The sequence below is a fragment of the Ornithorhynchus anatinus genome, chromosome X5 (genome assembly GCF_004115215.2).
Source record: "Ornithorhynchus anatinus isolate Pmale09 chromosome X5, mOrnAna1.pri.v4, whole genome shotgun sequence".
In the NCBI taxonomy this organism is placed as follows: domain Eukaryota; kingdom Metazoa; phylum Chordata; class Mammalia; order Monotremata; family Ornithorhynchidae; genus Ornithorhynchus; species Ornithorhynchus anatinus.
Window position 1 is genome coordinate 54,093,550 of NC_041753.1, and position 18,472 is coordinate 54,112,021.

Sequence of the window (18,472 nt, forward strand, 5' to 3'; positions counted from 1 at the left end):
TTGTACTGTACCATCCGAAGCACACAGTAAGTGCTCAAATACCACTGAATGAACAGAAAAAGCGAGGCTCCCTATTTCATTGCATGGCAGGAGACTAGCGAGTTGTTTCCATCTCTTTGTGACTCCATGTAGAAGTCATTATTTGTTCCAAAGCCATACCATTTATTGATCTCATCTCCTAAGTACCTTCCAGCCTTTTAGTCATTCCTTTCTGCCAAAAGGGTGGAACCGCAAATTGGCTACAACTAGAGGGATGTGGAGAAGTAGGTACAGGGAAGAGCTTCCAAAAAAAAAAAAAAATTTAGAGGGTAAGAAGACAAGAAAAGGTTGTGGGCCGGGGGGGGAGGTGAGGGGAAAAGAGGAGAAGACAAAGGATGGGAGGAAAAAGGAGAGAGAAGAAATTTAGCCGAGAGAGGAAAATACATAGGCAAGACTATGATCTTAAATTTGTATGTTTCAACCTTTTCATTTGCTGCTGTTTGCTCAGGCTGCAGCAAGAGAGATTTGGATTCTATTATTATTCCAGGGAGTGTTAATATTAGAATGCAGTCATTCCTACGGCTTCAGTGGGAGAGGATGCAGGATCAGCGGTGGGCTTTTCTTTGGTTCATCTGCTTGAGCCTGACAACTATCCCATCTGAAGCCGGGGTAGAGATTGAGGACGAAAGGGTGGGAAGGGGAGTAACGATGCTCGAAGGCAATTGGGAGCAGACCGGATGATCTTGTAAAATGAAGGCCACGTTACTAACCCTAATTTACAGGCCAGGAAGCAAGGAGAGACTCTGCAAGTCCCCAGAGAAACTCAATGTTACGACTGGGATTATATCTTGATCCCTTATGATCCTAATTCACTGCGAATCCTAATAGCGACTAGCTCATTTAGGAGGAAACGATTTGCACACAAAGAACATCCTCGAGTGTATTTATGCAATTTTAAGATGCAGGGTGGGGACATCTGAAGAGAGCAAAGTTCATTTTTAAATAGAAACTAGGTAGTAGTGTGGGCTTCCAGGTTGTCAGGGCAGGGTGAAGCATCACTGGATGGACAAGCTCAACTCTAGAAGAAATGTCCAAAAAAATAAAATCAAATCAAATCTGCAGTGCTAGCTGTTGATTTAAAACTTCTTGCACCCTTGGACATGAAGGAGAAACACTTTTCATTTTTGGTGTCGAGTGCCTAGAACTTGTTTGCCTGTTATGCATCAAAGGGCCTGACAGATTTGTTGTTAGAGCTGCACAGTTTTATAAGGCCTCTAAAGCGAGTGTCTGCTTAAGGGTGGTAATGTTTACTTAGTGCCTCACCTTAAATACACAACATTGCACTACATTTTCAGGAGCTGGAGTGAGGCAGGAAGGGCCTAGATTAGTGAACAAGGAGTGCACGTGTGCGTGTGTTGGGGGGAGGGGGGCGGGCGGGGAAAGAAAGAGGCAGAGCAGAGAAGAAAGGTAAGTCATTACAAAGACTGCTCTGTTCACCCAGCTCGACAGCACCCTTTTGGACGAAGCATTTCACTCGCCCCAGGAGGCAGGTAGATAGCATAGGGTGGTGTGCACTGAACAGGCTTTATGGGAAGGGGAGTAGAGGCCACCACATCAAAGTTAGCAAACCCTTCAGTGAAGTGCTGCCTGTCAAAATGACATTCATTAAAATGTAGAAGTCAGAGTCATTGCCTACCTGTCTCAGGCCCCGAGTTGACTAGGTTATGAAAAGCATCTGATCTGGTTGGATAAGCGGGCAAGTGGCTTGGAGATAAAATTTATCCCTCCCACCTTTGGAACTGGAGAGGAGATGTCAATACAAGCTGTTTACTTCTGAACAAAAGAGCATTCGCCCCCCCTATTTTAGTGATTTTTTTTCCCCTTCCTTTTAAGCCACCATTACTGGGTCCCAGCATTGCGCCGATTACCCCTAGGAAGCTCTTGCTATAAGTAGTTCACTTCTGTCTCCCCTCCCCCAACACCTTACCACAGTTTTCTTCATCTTCTTCACTGTCACAGTCACTCTCACCATCACACTTCCAGGACACAGGGATACACTGAGTGGAGCCAGCACCACAGCTAATTTCATTAATTCGGCAGGTTCTCATATCTGTCGAGGATACATGGACCCAGAAGAACCCCCCGCCCCCCGCCAACACCAAATTAAAGCATATTCTAGAAGCGGGTCTTCCAGTTGCTTATAAATCAAAGCAGTAAATGGCCAGAGAGGCCTTTGCAACTTGAAATATCAAGCACGGGCTCTCCTGTCACTGTTTAAGAGCATCATCACTACGGTAAGTGCCCCAGATGCATATAAGCCAGAGCCACCACTGTACCATGTGCTCTGGGTTTTGCAGGGCCCCCCTCGGACCCTAAAGAAGCTTCCCCTCCCTGCCAATCACGGTGGGTGCCCAGACGGCCACCTGCAGGACCCAGAGATCAGGAGCTGTAGATTCTGAACTTTTGGACTGGCAGCTGGAAGGACGTCAGAACCCCGAGGCATCTCGGCCATCTTTTAACAACTGCTTTAAGTGCTCCTACTTAAAACCGGTTCTAGAGATGGCCCCGTAAGGGGCTTCTAGGTTCGGTAGTCCTCCTCTAGAACCGGACACGAGCAAGTAAGTCTTTGTACCCAAGTGTCTGGTGCTAACTGAGGGCGCTCCGAGTCACCGGAGTAGCCTCCGGTACTAACGTCAGTATGTGCCACTCTACAAAATAGATGGGTTTACCTCATTTTACAGGGACAGTGGTACTCTTGGCTCGTTTGATGAGCAATTCAAAACAGGCACAGTTTTGAGCCAGGAGGGTCTTAGAGAGAGACAGCCAATTCTGGTTAAACTGCCCCGGCTAAGGTATCGCCTGTCGATATCAAACAGTTTGAGAAAGTGATTAGCCTACACCTTTGTAAAAGTGATTCCTGGGTAGCGAAGAGATCTCAGGAGAGACTACAGAGCCCCTACTATACGACATCAGGCAACTTTGACGACATCCACCTCCTACTCGCGGCCCGTAGGGAGCCGGCAGGGAGTAGATCGGAGTCCAAAAGAGCGGCCTGGATAGAGGAGTGACTTACGGCACTGTTCCGGGCTTTCGTCCGAACCGTCTTCGCAATCCGGGTCCCCATCACACTGCCACCTGTTCGGTACACACTGACCATTGTTGCATACAAAGTCAGACTCAGCACAGGTCTTCTTCACTATAGAAGAAATTCAGGAGTCAAGTCAACTTAAAAACAAAAACAAAACCCAAATAAAAAAAAACAAGGCTCCAAAACAAGCTTCTGGCCTTAGTTGAAATCACTTCCCCGAAGTTATACGGGTGATTTCTGTACGAAGCCTGAAAACATGGAGGGTTTGCAAGAGAGCCAGGTTGAGGAAAAAAGGTACCTTGCCTAGATGCCAAACCATTCAGAGATAGTAAAGGCAATTGGAACTCTGACTTTGGATCTGACTTCAAAGCCCAAAGCAGATGCAGCTCTGGAAAAAAGTAGTCTTAGAGCAACTTGAATTCCTGCAATTGCCCACTGAACTTATTCCCTTGTTTAAGACTTTGATTTATGGAAGTCTTCTAAATGTTTTTAATAAAAGTGTTGGTATTTGTTAAGCGCTTACTACGTGCAGAGCACCGTTTAAGCGCTGGGGAAGATACAGGGTCATCAGGTTGTCCCACGTGAGGCTCACAGTCTCAATCCCCATTTTACAGATGAGGGACCTGAGGCACAGAGAAGTGAAGCGACTTGCCCACAGTCACACAGCTGACAAGTGGCAGAGCCGGGATTCAAACCCGTGGCCTCCGACCCCCAAGCCACCCTGCTGATTTAGTGATCCGAGTTAAAGTTTCATTCCCATGGGAACAGAATTCATCCTCTTGGGGTTTAGCTTTGAGATTACTCCCCAGGACCCTTCTGAAGAGTTGATTAAGGGTACGGTCTCTTTATTCTTTCAGTGACTTCAATGCATAGGGACCACATTTCAATTTTGAGCACAGGAATTGAGGGGGCTAGGGAGAGATGGGCTTCAAAAACCTAACAGGCTAGAAAGGCTCCATTTTGGGTCCTTCAGGCCTGCCCTGGAAGCTCTCCAGTCTGGGCAGAGATCTGGGAGCCTAGCTCTAAGACCTGTAGGGTGAAGCTAGGATTTAGCAGCCAGAGTGATGCTAAATGTTGGAGGCGGCAACAGGGACCTGCCAGTGGACCAGAACTAGTCAGTCTGGAGCTTCTGGCAAACGTGTCACCCAGCTCACAAGGCAGGGAAAACCGGACCCACTACCGACCCACTCTAGGGAAGACTCCTAGCTTACTATGGCCCGTGAGCAAAAGAGTAACAGAGTATCAGATTGAGTGGTTTTAATAATCTTAGCTCAGTTTCTAGGTACTGAGCGACTCAACTCCTTACTGGGACCACGCAATAGCGTCCCAAAATGAGAAGAGCAGCAGGGTGTAGCGGATAGAGCACGGGCCTGGGAGTCGGAAGGTCAGGGGTTCTAACGTGGGGCTCCTCCACATGTCCGCTTTGTGACCTTGGACAAGTCACTTCCCTGGGCCTCGGTTACCTCCTCTGTAAAACGGGGATTGAGCCCACGAGCCCCACGTGGGATAAGGGACTGTGTCCAACCCAATTTGCTTGTATTCACCCCAGTGCTTAGTACAGTGCCTGGCACATAGTAAGCGCTTAACGAATACTGCAGTTATTTTGGTGAGGAGATTGGGAGGGGAGGAGAGCTTCAGCTGTTAACTGAATTTCAACTTGCCCTTCTCCCTCTACCCCCTCCCCAAGGATTACACCTCAGTTGATAGAATCAAGGATCGATATAGCTTTAGGGTATTAGTCTACCACAGCAAGTGGTTGGAGACATCTTAAATGCTTAGTCTTGAGCTACCTGAACGCCACCCCATCGTGGTGAAAGACTGGCATTTAGTAGAATCCTCTTCACAGATAACTTTAACAAGTCTGTGGAGTAAGCCTCAGTCTAACAGAGTTTACAGCATTTAGTTAGGGATTAGCCGGCACGTGATTAGTCTTGGTAGAAATGGGATGCCAATAGACTATAACGCTACATTTATCGTATGCTACTGAAAGAGCCTATAATTCATAACGATTCTCTCTACTATTAGGTATTAATTTCCACCATAAAGGGCTTAGCTATGCCAGGAAAAGCGGCAAGTGGCATACCACAGTGGTTCTGCACTTTAGTTTGCCGAGTGAGAACTGGGGCTTGAAGGAAAGGGTTCTAAACCCAGCACGCTTTTTCCACAACCTTCAACCTTCGGGTACTACACCACGGCACGGGAAAAGGAAGCTGCATGGGTGATAGCGAGTCCTAGGTCATACCAAGTATCAGGGAAGGAATGGATTTCATTGCAGGGGTTTAAGCATTAGGGAACAGCGTTGGGAAATCTCCTCGTATGGGGATCGGAGAGGAGATGGAGCGTTGTCAATCTGGAATGATTCCAAGCAGGTGACGAACTAGACTCACTTTGTCACTCCCCTTCAGGGACAAAGAAAGGGCACATGGGTAGGTGAAATACCGGGGAGCACGGCAACAGCCACTTGGAGATGTGAAGGCGGAAACAGTCTTGCCATGTTTCGGTTCCCGAGAGAGTGGTAGGACACGGGCATCTACACAGTAGGTTTCTCCTGGCCCCGAAGCTTTTTGGATCCCTTCCTTATAAAACAGTATTTGAGTGTCTACTATGGGCAGAGCACCACACTGGGAATATAGACTGGAAGAGATACAGTCCTTGCCCCTGGGGAGCTTACGGTCTAATAGGAGAGATAAGAGTTGTGAGCAGTTGAGACTAAACGGATATATACAAATAAAAAAAAGCAGGCAAATAAGGAGGCGTGTGAGTGCCAAAGTCGCTGGAGGGAGACGACTAGGATGGTGTGGGATCAGGTAGGAAACACCTTTTGGAGGTGAGAGGTGGCTTGGCAGCTTTCCCTTACAGGAGGAGTACGGAGGCAGTACAGTGCTCTGCACACAGCAGGAGCTCACTAAACAACTGCTGACCTATTTTTACTACGAATCTTTCCCTTTTTTTTCCTCCCCGGCCGGCAGCAGGCCTGGGGGGGGGGGGGGGGGGGGGGAGAGAGAGAGAGAGAGTTACTTGTTCAACAGCATTTGCCCCAGTCACCAGTTAGTCAGGAGGTCATTTGCTTCCAGTGATCCCAGACCAATCTGTCCACAGCTAGTTTCTCTAGAACGGTAGCCTCTCGGACTTGCTGGGGAAGGCACTGGCAGCAACCTATCCCACGCACTTAATGAGTTTACAGGAGCCATTGGTTTAAACAGAGTCGGGCTTCGGCGAAATAATTCCTGAAATTTAAGGTGGAAAGGTTTCAGTGGAGATACTCAAGGGTACTTACCACAAGAGCTTTCATCACTCCCATCAGAACAATCTTCATCTCCATCACACTTCCATAAGAGAGTAATACAGCGCCCATTGCTACACTGGAACTGAGAGACTTCACACTTTTCCCTTGCTCCTAGGGTGAGAGAGAGAAGCACCACACTGGATAGATTAGACAGCTGAATTAAGAAATCATGAGTTTACCCCTGTATTACTCTCATACATTTGAGTATGGCTTGGTTGTGGGAATTCATCTATTGAGGGGAGACTTAATAAACCAAGATCCTGATGTGATTTCACTACTGAAGTATATATATATATATACACACACAAAATCAAGATCATTTTAGCAAGATCCCTCATGTAGTACGTTTAGACCTAAACGCTTATCTGACCTATTAAGGTGGCCTTCTTGAAATGGAATTCAGACATATACCTAGGCTCCAAGTTCGACTCATACCGCACATCTTTCCCACCCCTCTCCATCTCCGCATTAGGTGTCCAAACCTCAAGCTGGAAAACAAGTTTGGCTGATACCACTTGCTACAATTCTGTAAAGTTAATGGGCAAGATAAGCCAAGTTACAGGTGCATAAAGCAATCCTAACTGGTTACCAAGCTTGAGAGACCTGAAAAACTGAGCCTAATTTAAACATCCCGGTGCTGAGTTGCCTAATAGCTGATGGCACTTGAAGAGGCACCGTTCACAAGATCAAACAGGTGATAGGCACCCCAAGCTGAAGTTATTTTATAACAACCAATTATGCAAATTCAGGTTGCACTGAGCCACCCCCAAGAAGTCTTTAACCGCTCCTTGTGGGCAGCAAAAGCGTCTACCAATCTTTAACAGTCGTAAGCATATTTTATGGGTCTTTAGGCTACAGATTGGGAATAATTGGGGGGGGGGGGGTGGGGGAGAGAAGAAGTAGAGCAGCACTGTTGAGACCCAATCTTAGGAGACCTCTGCCGCCTGCTTCTTCCCAGAGGTCTCCTAGGTTGGATCGTGGCCTTGATACCCTTGAGGGAGGAGATTGGTGTTTATGGAACAGATCTGATACGATATTCACGGTATTTGGTACGTGCTTACTATGTGCTAACTACTGTACTAAGCGCTAGGGTAGATACAATATAGGCAGATTGGATCCAGGCCCTACCCCACAGAAAGTGACTCACAGGCTAAGCGGGAGGGAGAACAGCTACCTAGCCCCCATTTTACAGATGAGGAAACCGAGGCACTAAGTAACTTACCCAAGGTCACCCAGCTGGCAAGTGGCAGAGCCAGGACTAAAACCCAGGTCCTCTGGCCACTGTCCTTCCCACTACTGTGTGGCTAGATTTTCCAGGAGGGCTTCCAAGCTCTGCATTTTACACACGATCTGAAAAAACGTACTAGCAACTGCAGATGTGGTACAAATTTGAGTACCAACACACAGTAGTGAGAGGCATACACATTACAAAATATCAGCTACTCAGCAGGCGCGGAGTGCTTTCTCAGCTTCAGGTGCAATTCCTAGGCCCTGGAAGGCAAATCTGAAGTGAACCATGAAATCCACTTTGTGTTTGTTACAGGATGAAGAAGGTTTCTATCCTTATACGCCTAGAGTACTTCGAAGTGGGTATTTCCTTTGTCTCTAATTAGAATTTAATATCTTCCCCTATGTTAGCCATCTCTAGCACTTATCTACCTCTACCTATGAGCTCGAAATTACACACTCAATCGTGTGTTTTGATTGTTTCAAACTTCTGCCCGTCTTCCTCCCCGTCCCCTCCATTAGCATGCAAGTGCTTAGTACAGTGCTCTGCACCCAGTAATTACCCCATACCCTTGATTGATGGAGGAGAGGGAATGTGTCACTTGTTCAGCACTTTGAGTGCATTGGACTCTGTGTGCTCATTCAGTGTTATTACTACCACAACAACACTGCGTCAGAGATGTCACTGATAAGGTGGCATTTCATTTGGAAGAGTGCCAGCTGAGAACCGTGATCATTAAGAGTGGTTTCCTTGAGATCCAGATCTAAATAGAATCTGGATTCTCTGACACTCATCCGGGAGAGTAGATACTGAAAAGAGAAGTCTCCCTTCTAGGGTAACAGGATGTCCTCGAACTCTACCTCTATGCCGTACCTTTTTCACCCCTGGAGAAGCCGTTCCTAGCTTCTTATTCCCCTCCTCCATCCTTTCTCTCTCTCTACTGCCTTACCCACTGACTCAGGTCTATCTCCCAATACTTGGCTGCCTCCCCTATCTGTTACTTTAACGCCCGTCTCCCCCGACGGACGGAAAGCTCCCTGGGGGAAGCAAGTGTCTACCAGATCTACTGTTCTCTCCCAAGTGCTGTGCTCCGCACCCGGCAAGTGCTCAGCTATTAATGATGGATCTGAGGTTAATTAGGGTAAAATATTGAGTTCTTCGAAGTACTAGATATCACGAGGTAGCAGTTTAAAACTGGGACACAGGGTGCAGTCTGGCTTGGCTTCACCTACTTCACTGCTCCTAGAGAGGTAGGGCTCCTGTTCATCGTGAGATAATTAGGTATTCTCTTCCAGGAAATGTAATAAAGGAAATAGGGAAAACCCTGAGCGTCAGGAACGTCTGGCCACCTTAGTTTACCTAAAGTGTGAAGTTGTAGTGTCAGCTGTTCATTTGCCAAGCACCACAAACTGGGGAAGCGTGCCGCATCTACAGTTGGGCTCATTCTCTGGAAGCTGTCTGCTTCACCACCCAAACAGGTAAAGTGAATTATGCACCTGATCGTTCAGCTCCACATTAGCGTCTTAATTTTGACTGCCCTGCTCTCACTTCACTGTAATTTGTCCTTGATGAGTATTGCATTTTTAGTTAGTTACACCACTTTAGAGAGCTCCCAGACAGTGCCTCTGGGAGACAGGAGGCACTGTTCCCATAAGCAGCGAACCTGTAAGGCTGCCATTATCGATGGGATTTGAGTGCTTGCTGCGTGCAGATGGCCGTGCTAAGCACTTGGGAGAGTACGATACAGCAGAATCGGTAGACGCATTCTCTGCCCACAGCGAGTTGACGGTCTACAGGAAGAGCTGTCAGACCTAAGCCAGGCTCTGATGATTCCCTTTTCCCCAGAGCTGCTCCTGACTTCAAAATTGGAGATCGGTCCCGGGACAAAGCAGCCGGGATATTTCAAGCCCAGGCAGGGCTCTAGAACCTATCGCCGTAACATAAGGAATCCTGGTTTCCTCATCTTCAACTCACTGCACGTTCATGCTTGGTCATCGCTTATGGTGCAACTGCCTGCAGAGGAAGCTGAGAATACCTGGGGTAGATGTGGCTAACGACGGGGACTAGGTCAAGCTTCCACAAGCTGCCTAACATCCCTTTAAGTTTAGAGGAATGTTAATCTTATTAGTGTCTATTACCCAATAACCAGCATAGTAGATTACTGCTTCCACAGCTGAAGTGGCGAGGATGACTTAACCTTTCAAGGGGACTTTGAGTTTGTCGGGTGGTGGGGAGGAGAGAGAAAGAGGTAAAGAGTCAAAGAACACAGTTTAGAAATCCTGAAGCTATGCAGGTTGGTTTCCTAGGATACTTTGACTACTCATACTTGGAGCCAATCCCAAAACAAGCAGCTTTTAAAATGCTCTATTTTCATAGTACTGTGGACAACCTCCCTCCCCAAGAGACTCTTAAAAGCATGATGCGGCTCACTCAAGAATATGCATTATGGCAATATAGTGAAATTGGAGAAAAAAAATCTAAATTGTAGAACCGGAGAGATTAAATGATGCTTTCAGCAATTAGCTTGGAACTGGATACAGGTGAATTTGGTTGAAGTTTCAGTCCATTTCACAACTGCCAGTGTTCCACCGGGTTGCTCAGTTTTAAAAAGAGAGTTCACATTATGCAAGGCAATCTAAGAGCTATTATCCTTCATACTGGGCCTAACTAGCACAGCTTTTAGAATGTGCTGCCAGGTTCAAGACAGCTGCTGCCTTGAATGTAAGCAAGAGGTCATGCTTTCAAGGCAAAGATGACACAGTGACCTAGTATAAACTTTATGCTCCCTTATCTGTTTCCTGATTAGTTTATACTCTAAAGCAGTGGAGACATTTCAGGAGGTTTGTTTTGGCTCGTGCGTCAATCGAGGGCATTTTCTCTTTAGTCTTGTAGGTTCTCCAACTCGCTAGGCACCCAACTTTCCACACAGATTGAAATGAAGATTAGGATGCTTGCCTGAACCCAGAAAACAGCATTCAAGAGTACTGGAGAAGACTATTCGGTAGTGGAGTGGATCGGAACGTAGCGGGAGTCGACCGATTACATCAGTCCGTGTTCAACGTTTTGGTAGACGGAGGGACTGAGAGCCACCATCGTGCAAGCTGGGATGGAAGGCAGTGGAAGTATAGCAGTCGGAATCAAGGATAGAGACTTGCGATCAACATCTGAATAATATCTTCTCTGAAGTAGAAGACAACTACCCTTTTTTACTTGCAGAATTTTCCCTCCCCTTTTTAAAGAAGTGGCAGTCTTCTGTACCACACGCTGGTTACTCTAGGCAGTGATAACACTGCACATCAGGGTAGAAAGAGAGGGTAAACCCTGAAGCTCTCATTGAGCTCCCATCATATGCAGCACTTCGTAAACAGAGTCTTAAATGTCCTCTTACTTTCTCTTCCATCTTACTCCTGCTCCCTGTTGCCATATTTCCCTCATAAAATTGGGAGATTGCAAAAATAAATAAAGTGTTGGCAATTAAGTACTGCATGTTCTTCCATAAGCAAGTGCCTACAGGTTAAAAGCCTTCTTGAAGTGCTATGGCTAATATCAACCAGAACTAGGTAGTTCCTGCATTAAGTAGTTAAGCCCTTAACCTCATCTCTCATTCCACCCACATATTCAGTCTGTCAGTTCTACCGTCACCTCTCTAAAATCCACCCTTTCCTCTCTCAACTATCACCGTAATCCAAGCGCTTATAGCCTATCTCATCACTGCCCTCCCTGCCTCACCCCACTCTTCTCTCTGCCTCAGAAAAGCGATCAAGCCCATGTTTCCCACTCCTCAAGAACCTCTGGTGGTTGCCTATCCACCTCCACATCAAATTCCTTATAATAATCTGTTGCATCGTACTCTCCCCAGCACTGGGTACGGTGCCCTGCACAGGGTAAACACTCCATCGGCTGTCCCTCACACCTGTCCTCACTGAATTCCTACTACAAATCAGCCTGTACACATCACTTCTCTACCACCAAGCTACCTACCGAACCTTGATTAACCAACAAATCCTTGTCCATATCTTCTCTATGGCCTGGAACTCCTGCCCCCTTCAAAAGACAGATCACCACTCTTCCCATCTTCAAAGCTTTATAAAAAATGAAACCACACAAAGAAAAAAAAAAAAACCCACATCTCCAATCGGCCTTCCAAGACAAAGTCCTCGTTTTCCCTATTCCCTCCTCTTCAAACAACAAAAACAATCATATTTGAGCATTCACTGTATGCACAGCACTGCATTAATAATAATAATAACGATAATGGTATTTGTGAAGCGCTTACTCTGCACTGAGCACTGTTCTAAGTGCTGGGGTAGATACAGGATAATCAGATTCCCATGTGGGGCTCACTTTTTTTTTTTTTTTTTAAATCCCCATTTTTACAGAGGAGGTAACAGGCACAGAGAAGTTAAGTGACATGCTCAAGGTCACACAGCAGACAAGTGGCAGAGTCGGGATTAGATCCCACGACCTCCGACTCCCAAACCCGTGCTCCTTCCACTTGGGAGTGTACAATATAAACACTTGTTAGACACGAGCCCTGCCCACAACGAGTTTACAGTCGAGAGGGGCACACAGACATTAATATATATGTTAGAGATACACACACGAGTGCTGTGGGGTGTGGTGAAGAAAGGGGGCAAATCGGGGTGACACAGAAAGGGGGGGGGGGGGGAAAAGGAAATGAGAGCTTAGAGAAGGCCTCTTGGAGATGTGCCTTCAATAATGCTTCAGGTTTGGGGAGGGTGGGGGGAAAGTAATTGTCTGTTGGATATGAAGAGGGAGGGTAGATACAAGATAATCGGGTTGGATACACTCTATGTCCCACATGGGGCTCACAGTCTAAATTCACATTTTACAGATGAGAACTGAGGCACGGAAAAGTTAAGTGACTTGCCCAAGGTCACACAACAGCCAAATGGTGGAGCTAGAAATAGAACCCAGGACCTCTAACTCCCAGGCCCGTGCTCTTTCCACTAGACCACACTGCTTCTCTCTGTCGCCCTTGCATCTGTACCCTTTAAACACTTCTGAACATACAATAATAATAATAATAATGATGACATTTAAGTGGTTACTATGTGCAAAGCACTGTTCTAAGCGCTGGGGGGGGCGGGGATACAAGGTGATCGGGTTGTCCCACGTGGGGCTCACAGTCTTAATCCCCATTTTCCAGATGAGGTCACTGAGGCACAGAGAAGTTAAGTGACTTGCCCAAAGTCACACAGCTGACAAGTGGCGGAGTCGGGATTAGAACCCTTGACTTCTGACTCCCAAGCCTGTCTGTCCTTCTCTAGAAGGAAGGCTCCTTCTGTTGCACTGTACTCTCCCAAGCGCTTAGTACAGTGCTTTGTACATCAAATACCATTAAGGACTTTAATATTCTTTTCAAGACTAATGGTGCTGCCTAAAGCAATTCAGATGGAGTCCTGAAGTTTAACACCCATTATCCCTTTAACAAGTGGAACTTAAATTCAAATATAGGGGTGCCAATGAATTTCAGGATGACCAGAAAATGTTTTGATAGAAGGCTTTCCTGTGGAGCAAAGTCTCTGTCTGTAGAAGGCACCACGGTAAAGATGGCTACTACTTCATATTTAACTTACCTTCCGCAAAGCTTCTCCTTTTCTCGGCGATGAAGTAGGTTTTGAAATGCATTGGCCTCGCAGCCTGTTACTTATCAAGCCGGCCTGAAGGACCTGATACTCAAATGCCGTTCGGTATTTGTCCAAGTCCGACTTACACAATCAATCAATGGTATTTGAGCGCTGACTGGGTGCAGAGCACCGATCGAACTCATCGGGTTTTATGCCAGAGACAGCTTGGGACGACGGGCGGCTGGAAACGCGTACAGCCCTTTCAAGCTCCTTGAGGGCAGGGATTGTGGCCACCTACCCTATCCCAAGCATTCAGTGCAGTAATCTATACATACCACTGTGACTTGCTCCAGAACTCTTTGATAGGACGTGTACGCCGACAAGATCAGTAAGTCTGAATTTCAAAGTCAGCAGGCAATTGACAGGGTCAGTATGGGCAGGGATGTCAATCTATAGTGGTGACAAGCTAGCTAGGTTAGCTGCAGGGTCTAAAAGGAAATTCTTTGGACTGCTTGGTGGATTTCTTCTGCGGTAATTGGTTCTACTCTTACAGCAATTAAGTTGATGAGATGTGCTCTATTTAAGGGACTGAAGAACATTTGGACAGTTGACTATTTAAGCCTTCTGGAAAGCCAAGTATGAGGGTCTCCGAGAAAGACCTATTTTTTAAGTCATTCAATCTTTTCTCAATTAGAACTACTGATTTACCAAGACAAAGCAAGACAACACACAAAAACTGACCGGCGTGAGCCAAGTGCATTTAACAAACTATCTACATACCCCAGACTACAGCCTCCAATATTATCCGATGCCAGCGCCCCACGGTTGGTATCCGAGCGCTTACTTTGTGCAGAGCCCCGTGAGAGACAGTTGGTAGACTCGATCCCTGCCCTGAAGGAGTTCGCGATTTAGTCGGGGAGACGGACCTTCAGATTGCAGATAAGAGAAGCAATAGAAGTGCTGGGTGGCTGGGGTGAGTACATAACTGCTTAAGGGGTGAGAGCGCATAGGTGATGCAGAAGGGAGGGAAGCCTTCAAAGAAGGCTTCTTGAAGACAAGATCTCAGCGGGGCTTTGAAGATGGGAAGAGTGGTGGTCCGTCATATGGAAGGGGAAAGAGGGAGGATGTGAGCAAGAGGTTACTGGCCAGAGAGAGGAGATAGAAGCACAGTAGGGAGGTCTGTGTTAGGGTGAAGCGTGTGCGGACTGGGCTGCAGTGCGAGAAGGGTGAGGTTAGGTAGCATCGGGCGATATCAATTGTGTCTCCGGGTAAGCAAGTCCCTCCCTACCCGAGCGGAGATTGAACAGTGGATGTATCTCGAAAGCTCTGTCCACGATCGGCCAGATTTGAGCCACAGGACAGTCCCCTAAACAGGGATGCGACAAAGGTGAACTTGGGGGGACACAAGTTCCTTTACAAAGGATTGCAGCTATAGGCGCATCTTCCCCTTTCACACCAAACTGACATGCAATAGACAATCCAATGCATCGCTGCAAGATGCTGAAGCAGGTGAAGTTGTGGTCACTCCGCCGTTAGCTACAATTTGGCAATTGAAGGGTCTTGGACCAGTTTAAGTGGATCAGTTTATAAAATTGAGGATCGGATAGAGTTCAGGTGTTTATGAGTGAGTCCGCTGGAAGATACTTAACAGAGGAGGGGGCTCATTCACTCCAGCTGGATAGCTTTCTCACTGAAGTTGAAAGATAACCACCAGTTAGCAGAAAGCTTTGGCCTCTGTGGCGGCCTCAGATTGCAGCTCCTGATCCATCAGTTGAATTTATCGAGTGTATACCACGTGCAGAGCACCGTACTAAGCACTTGGGAGTTTAGTGTGATGCTATGAATTACTTTAAGATTTCATATATTAGCGATGTTTAACATAGCATGAAGCACCCCGAAGTAGGTTCTCTAACACTTCTTAAATCTAATCTATTTGGGGAGGGGGCGGGAGGGAAATCAACCACACAACAGGTCTACTATTCCGGGGAGATAGTTATAGCCCATGTATTGAACATTGGAGAGTTGCAGTTATTTGCTACCAATCCTTTCACCCCAAATTAAAGACATGATACTTGCTTATAACAGGCATGGCACACTGAAAGCTATGATTTGAAAGGGACTTGAAGAGAGTCTATCAAGTGACACTTGGGAGCAGTTTGTCACTTCCCAGCTTGGCCAGCCTCAGAGGCATCTTTAGGTATTTTCAGAGAAAGGTTAAACAAAAAAACCCCTCATTTGAAGTAGCGTTGCTTCCACGTGCAGGAAAGAGTGCTTCTGTGAAGTTATGGAAGCCATGAGTAGTAATTAGGGAAGCAGCGTGGCTCGGTGGAAAGAGCACGGGCTTGGGAGTCAGAGGTCATGGGTTCGAATCCCAGCTCTGCCACGCGTCAGCTGTGTGACTGTGGGCGAGTCGCTTCACTTCTCTGTGCCCCAGTCACCTCGTCTTTAAAATGGGGATTAAGACCGCGAGCCTCACGTGGGACAACCTGATTACCCTGTATCCACCCCAGCGCTTAGAACAGTGCTCTGCACACAGTAAGTGCTTAAATCCCAACATCATCATCATCATCAATTCCAGACGTCGACCTACTGTTTCCTCTTCAGAGGCCCCATCGACTTGGCCTTCAGGTATCCTAACGAGGAGTTTGGCTTTTAAGACAGGCACATCTAATATGCTAGGAATTTGTAGCAAAGCGCCTTCGTAAGAGTCAGCGTCTGCAAGCACTCTCTTGCGGTTTAGCGGGATCGTAATAGTCGAGCGTGCCTACCCACAGAGGGGTGTCACTCCAAGTCAGCTATCCCCTCGGATCGAAACCGAGCAGTATTCTCAGGTAGCTCAGTGTTATTCAAACCAGTCTCATCATCAGCTAAAAGACTTCCTCAAAACCACCCCAAGGAGTACGTATTATCAAAAGCTGGTTTTGATTTACCGAGGGCCCGCTTCAGCAGCCGGATCGGGGAAAGGAGTCCGAAAGGACGGCGAGAAGATGCCGTTTAGAGGCCGAGGAGGCCCCCGTAACACCGGGACGTGAATCCCGCGAACCCGTCCGCGTTCTTCATCTCCAAGGGGAGAGCGATTCCGGGCGCGACACGCCCGCTCGTCCCCCGGTGAAGAAACGCTAGCTTAGCTCCGAGAAGCCTTTCCGACGGTTCAGGCGAGAACACGGGATCGCCGCGGTCTCCACCGCGGGCCCCCGTCGTCTGTCTCGCCCAACCGTCCTCCCCGAGCGCTCGGGAAGGCGCTCCGCGCACGGTGAGCGTTCGCTAAGTACGACCGAACCGACGCGACGCCGTCTGCGAAGAGGACTCGGAGGCGTCGATTCCCTCGCGGGACGGAGGCTAAGGGACCGCGCCGGCCTCCGTAACCGATCGGGCCCTCTTGCCATGTGGCTAGTCTCCGACCCCGCGATCCGGGGGTTGCCCGAACGCGGTCGGCCGAGCGACCGCTTCAAAGCGTGGCCACGGAAGGGGGTTCGGTACCCCGGGCCGAAGGCCTCGCCGCTTCCGGAACCCAGAGTCTCGACGCGGGTACTTCGGTCTATTCGCGGAGGAGAGGGTCGACTCCACCGGCTTGGGATAGTAACCATTTCACACGTGACTCGCAGCAGGCAGCTCCGCGGGCGTGCAGAGCTCCACACGAGTAATGGAAGCAACGTGCCCGGCCGAGGCGATTCTCTCTGCCCCTCCCCGCCTCCCTCGCCGGACGGGAGGAGACCCCCCCCCCCCCCCACCCAGGCCTCCAAAGCGGCAGATCCGACCGGACGAGGCTGCCCTTCCCCGGCCTAGGTGTGAAGAGCCAGATCCGGCCCTTCAAATGCCTTTGAGCCCCGAGCCGCTCATCTTCTCGTGCGGGGTGGGGGAGAGAGAGATCAAACCCTCAGTTAGGGGCAGGGGGTCGCTTTTTCGCAATCGCGGTGAATTGGGAGGGATGCACCGGCCCCTCCCGTCCCCCTTCCCCGGCACTGGCGGGGGGAGGGAGCCGTAGGAGAGAGGAACCGACCGGATTAGAGGGGGACGAGGCCGGCCGGGGGGGGGGGGGATTCCCCTCCCTTCTGCCGGCTTACGGAGCGCTTCGCCCAGCGTCGGCAAACCCACTTGGCCCAAGGGACCAAGCGTGCTCAAGAGGAGAGGGAGAAGCCCTCCATTCCGGGAGCCCTCGGGGTGGGTGGGGGGCGTTGGAGAGGAGCATTTGGGAGTCGGATCGGGACCGCGCCATCCCTCGTGTCTCCTCCTCCCTTCCCCTCCCCTAGGCGCTGACAGGCAGGAAGGGGTGGCGGGGGGGAAGACCGGCCCCAGACAGCGAGGCAGATAGGCAGGCATGGCCACCAAATCGGGGGGCGGGGGGGGGGGGGGGACCCCCTTCCCACTTACCGTGGACGGAGCTGAGCTCGCCACATAGGCAGTAGAGCGCCACCAGCAACCCGAGTCCCCACGGCGAGGACGAGCCCATAGCGCCGGAGCCGCCTCCTCCTCCGCCGCGTCCTCCCAGCAACTTAGCAGCTTTTCGGAAAGGGGGTGGAGAGGGAAGAGAGGAGAATTGGGAGGAGAAACGGAGCCCCCCCCCCCCCCCTTTTACCAACGACTTGCACAATCCCCTCCCCCGCCAACCGAGCCGGCCACCCCTCCCCCTGCCCCCGCTGCTCGAGCTGCCGTCGCCGCAGCTGTGTGCAAGCGGAGTCTGCTCGCCGAAAATAATGCAGGCGATGCAGAGGAGGGAGGGGGGGAGGACCGAAGCCGAGAGAGGGGGAGGGGGGGGTGGAGGAGGAGGAAGGTAAGGGGCCCCCACCGGCGCCGTCCTCTCTGCTTCTAGAGGCCGCTCCCCGTAGCGGGGCGTCGGGGAGGGGATATAATGGTGGGGAGCGGCGGAGGCCCCCCCCCCGGGGCTCGCCGGTTGGCCGGCCCAAGCTTCCAATCCCTAATTTCCTCATGCAGGGAACCTGCCGCCGCAGCTGGGCGCTAATCACCGGCTCCTCCCTCCCGCCCGCTCCCAGGCGCCGGCCCTCGCTCCCCTGCCTTTTGACCTGCCGCTTCCAGGGGTCGGGGGGGCGGCCCCGTCGCCCCCCTGCCGAGGAGAGGGGCCCCGAGGACCCTTACCTACCTCCTCTCCATCACCTCCGGGAGGGTGACAGAAGAAGGGGGGGGGGGTTGTAGCTCTGGAAGGCCGCCGGACTAAAAATAAAGTTTCTTTTGGCTGCTCGTGCGCGCTTGTGGTTTTTCTTCTGTGAGAGAAAACGACTGGGATAACCCAGGTTGTGACGGAGGAGGGAGATAGTTTAGGTCTGCCTTCCCTGGGCAAGGAT

General features: G+C 49.5%; 1 protein-coding gene across 4 annotated transcripts in view; it reads right to left on the reverse strand.

Moving 5' to 3' along the window:
• Positions 1–18,038, reverse strand: part of VLDLR (very low density lipoprotein receptor) — a 32,538-nt gene extending 14,500 nt beyond the window's left edge. For 2 of the 4 annotated variants that reach the window (XM_029055727.2, XM_029055723.2), the window contains exons 1-4: positions 17,544–17,715; positions 6,345–6,464; positions 3,053–3,175; positions 1,967–2,089 (exon numbers count right to left, since the gene is read on the reverse strand). In XM_029055727.2, coding sequence (XP_028911560.1) covers positions 1,967–2,089; positions 3,053–3,175; positions 6,345–6,464; positions 17,544–17,622 — 445 coding nt within the window. In that variant the 5' untranslated portion in view covers positions 17,623–17,715. Of the gene's footprint in view, positions 1–1,966; positions 2,090–3,052; positions 3,176–6,344; positions 6,465–17,543; positions 17,716–17,958 lie in introns of those variants that run through there. The other 2 variants (XM_029055725.2, XM_029055726.2) reach the window with 2 other exon arrangements.
• Positions 18,039–18,472: the final 434 nt, after the last annotated feature.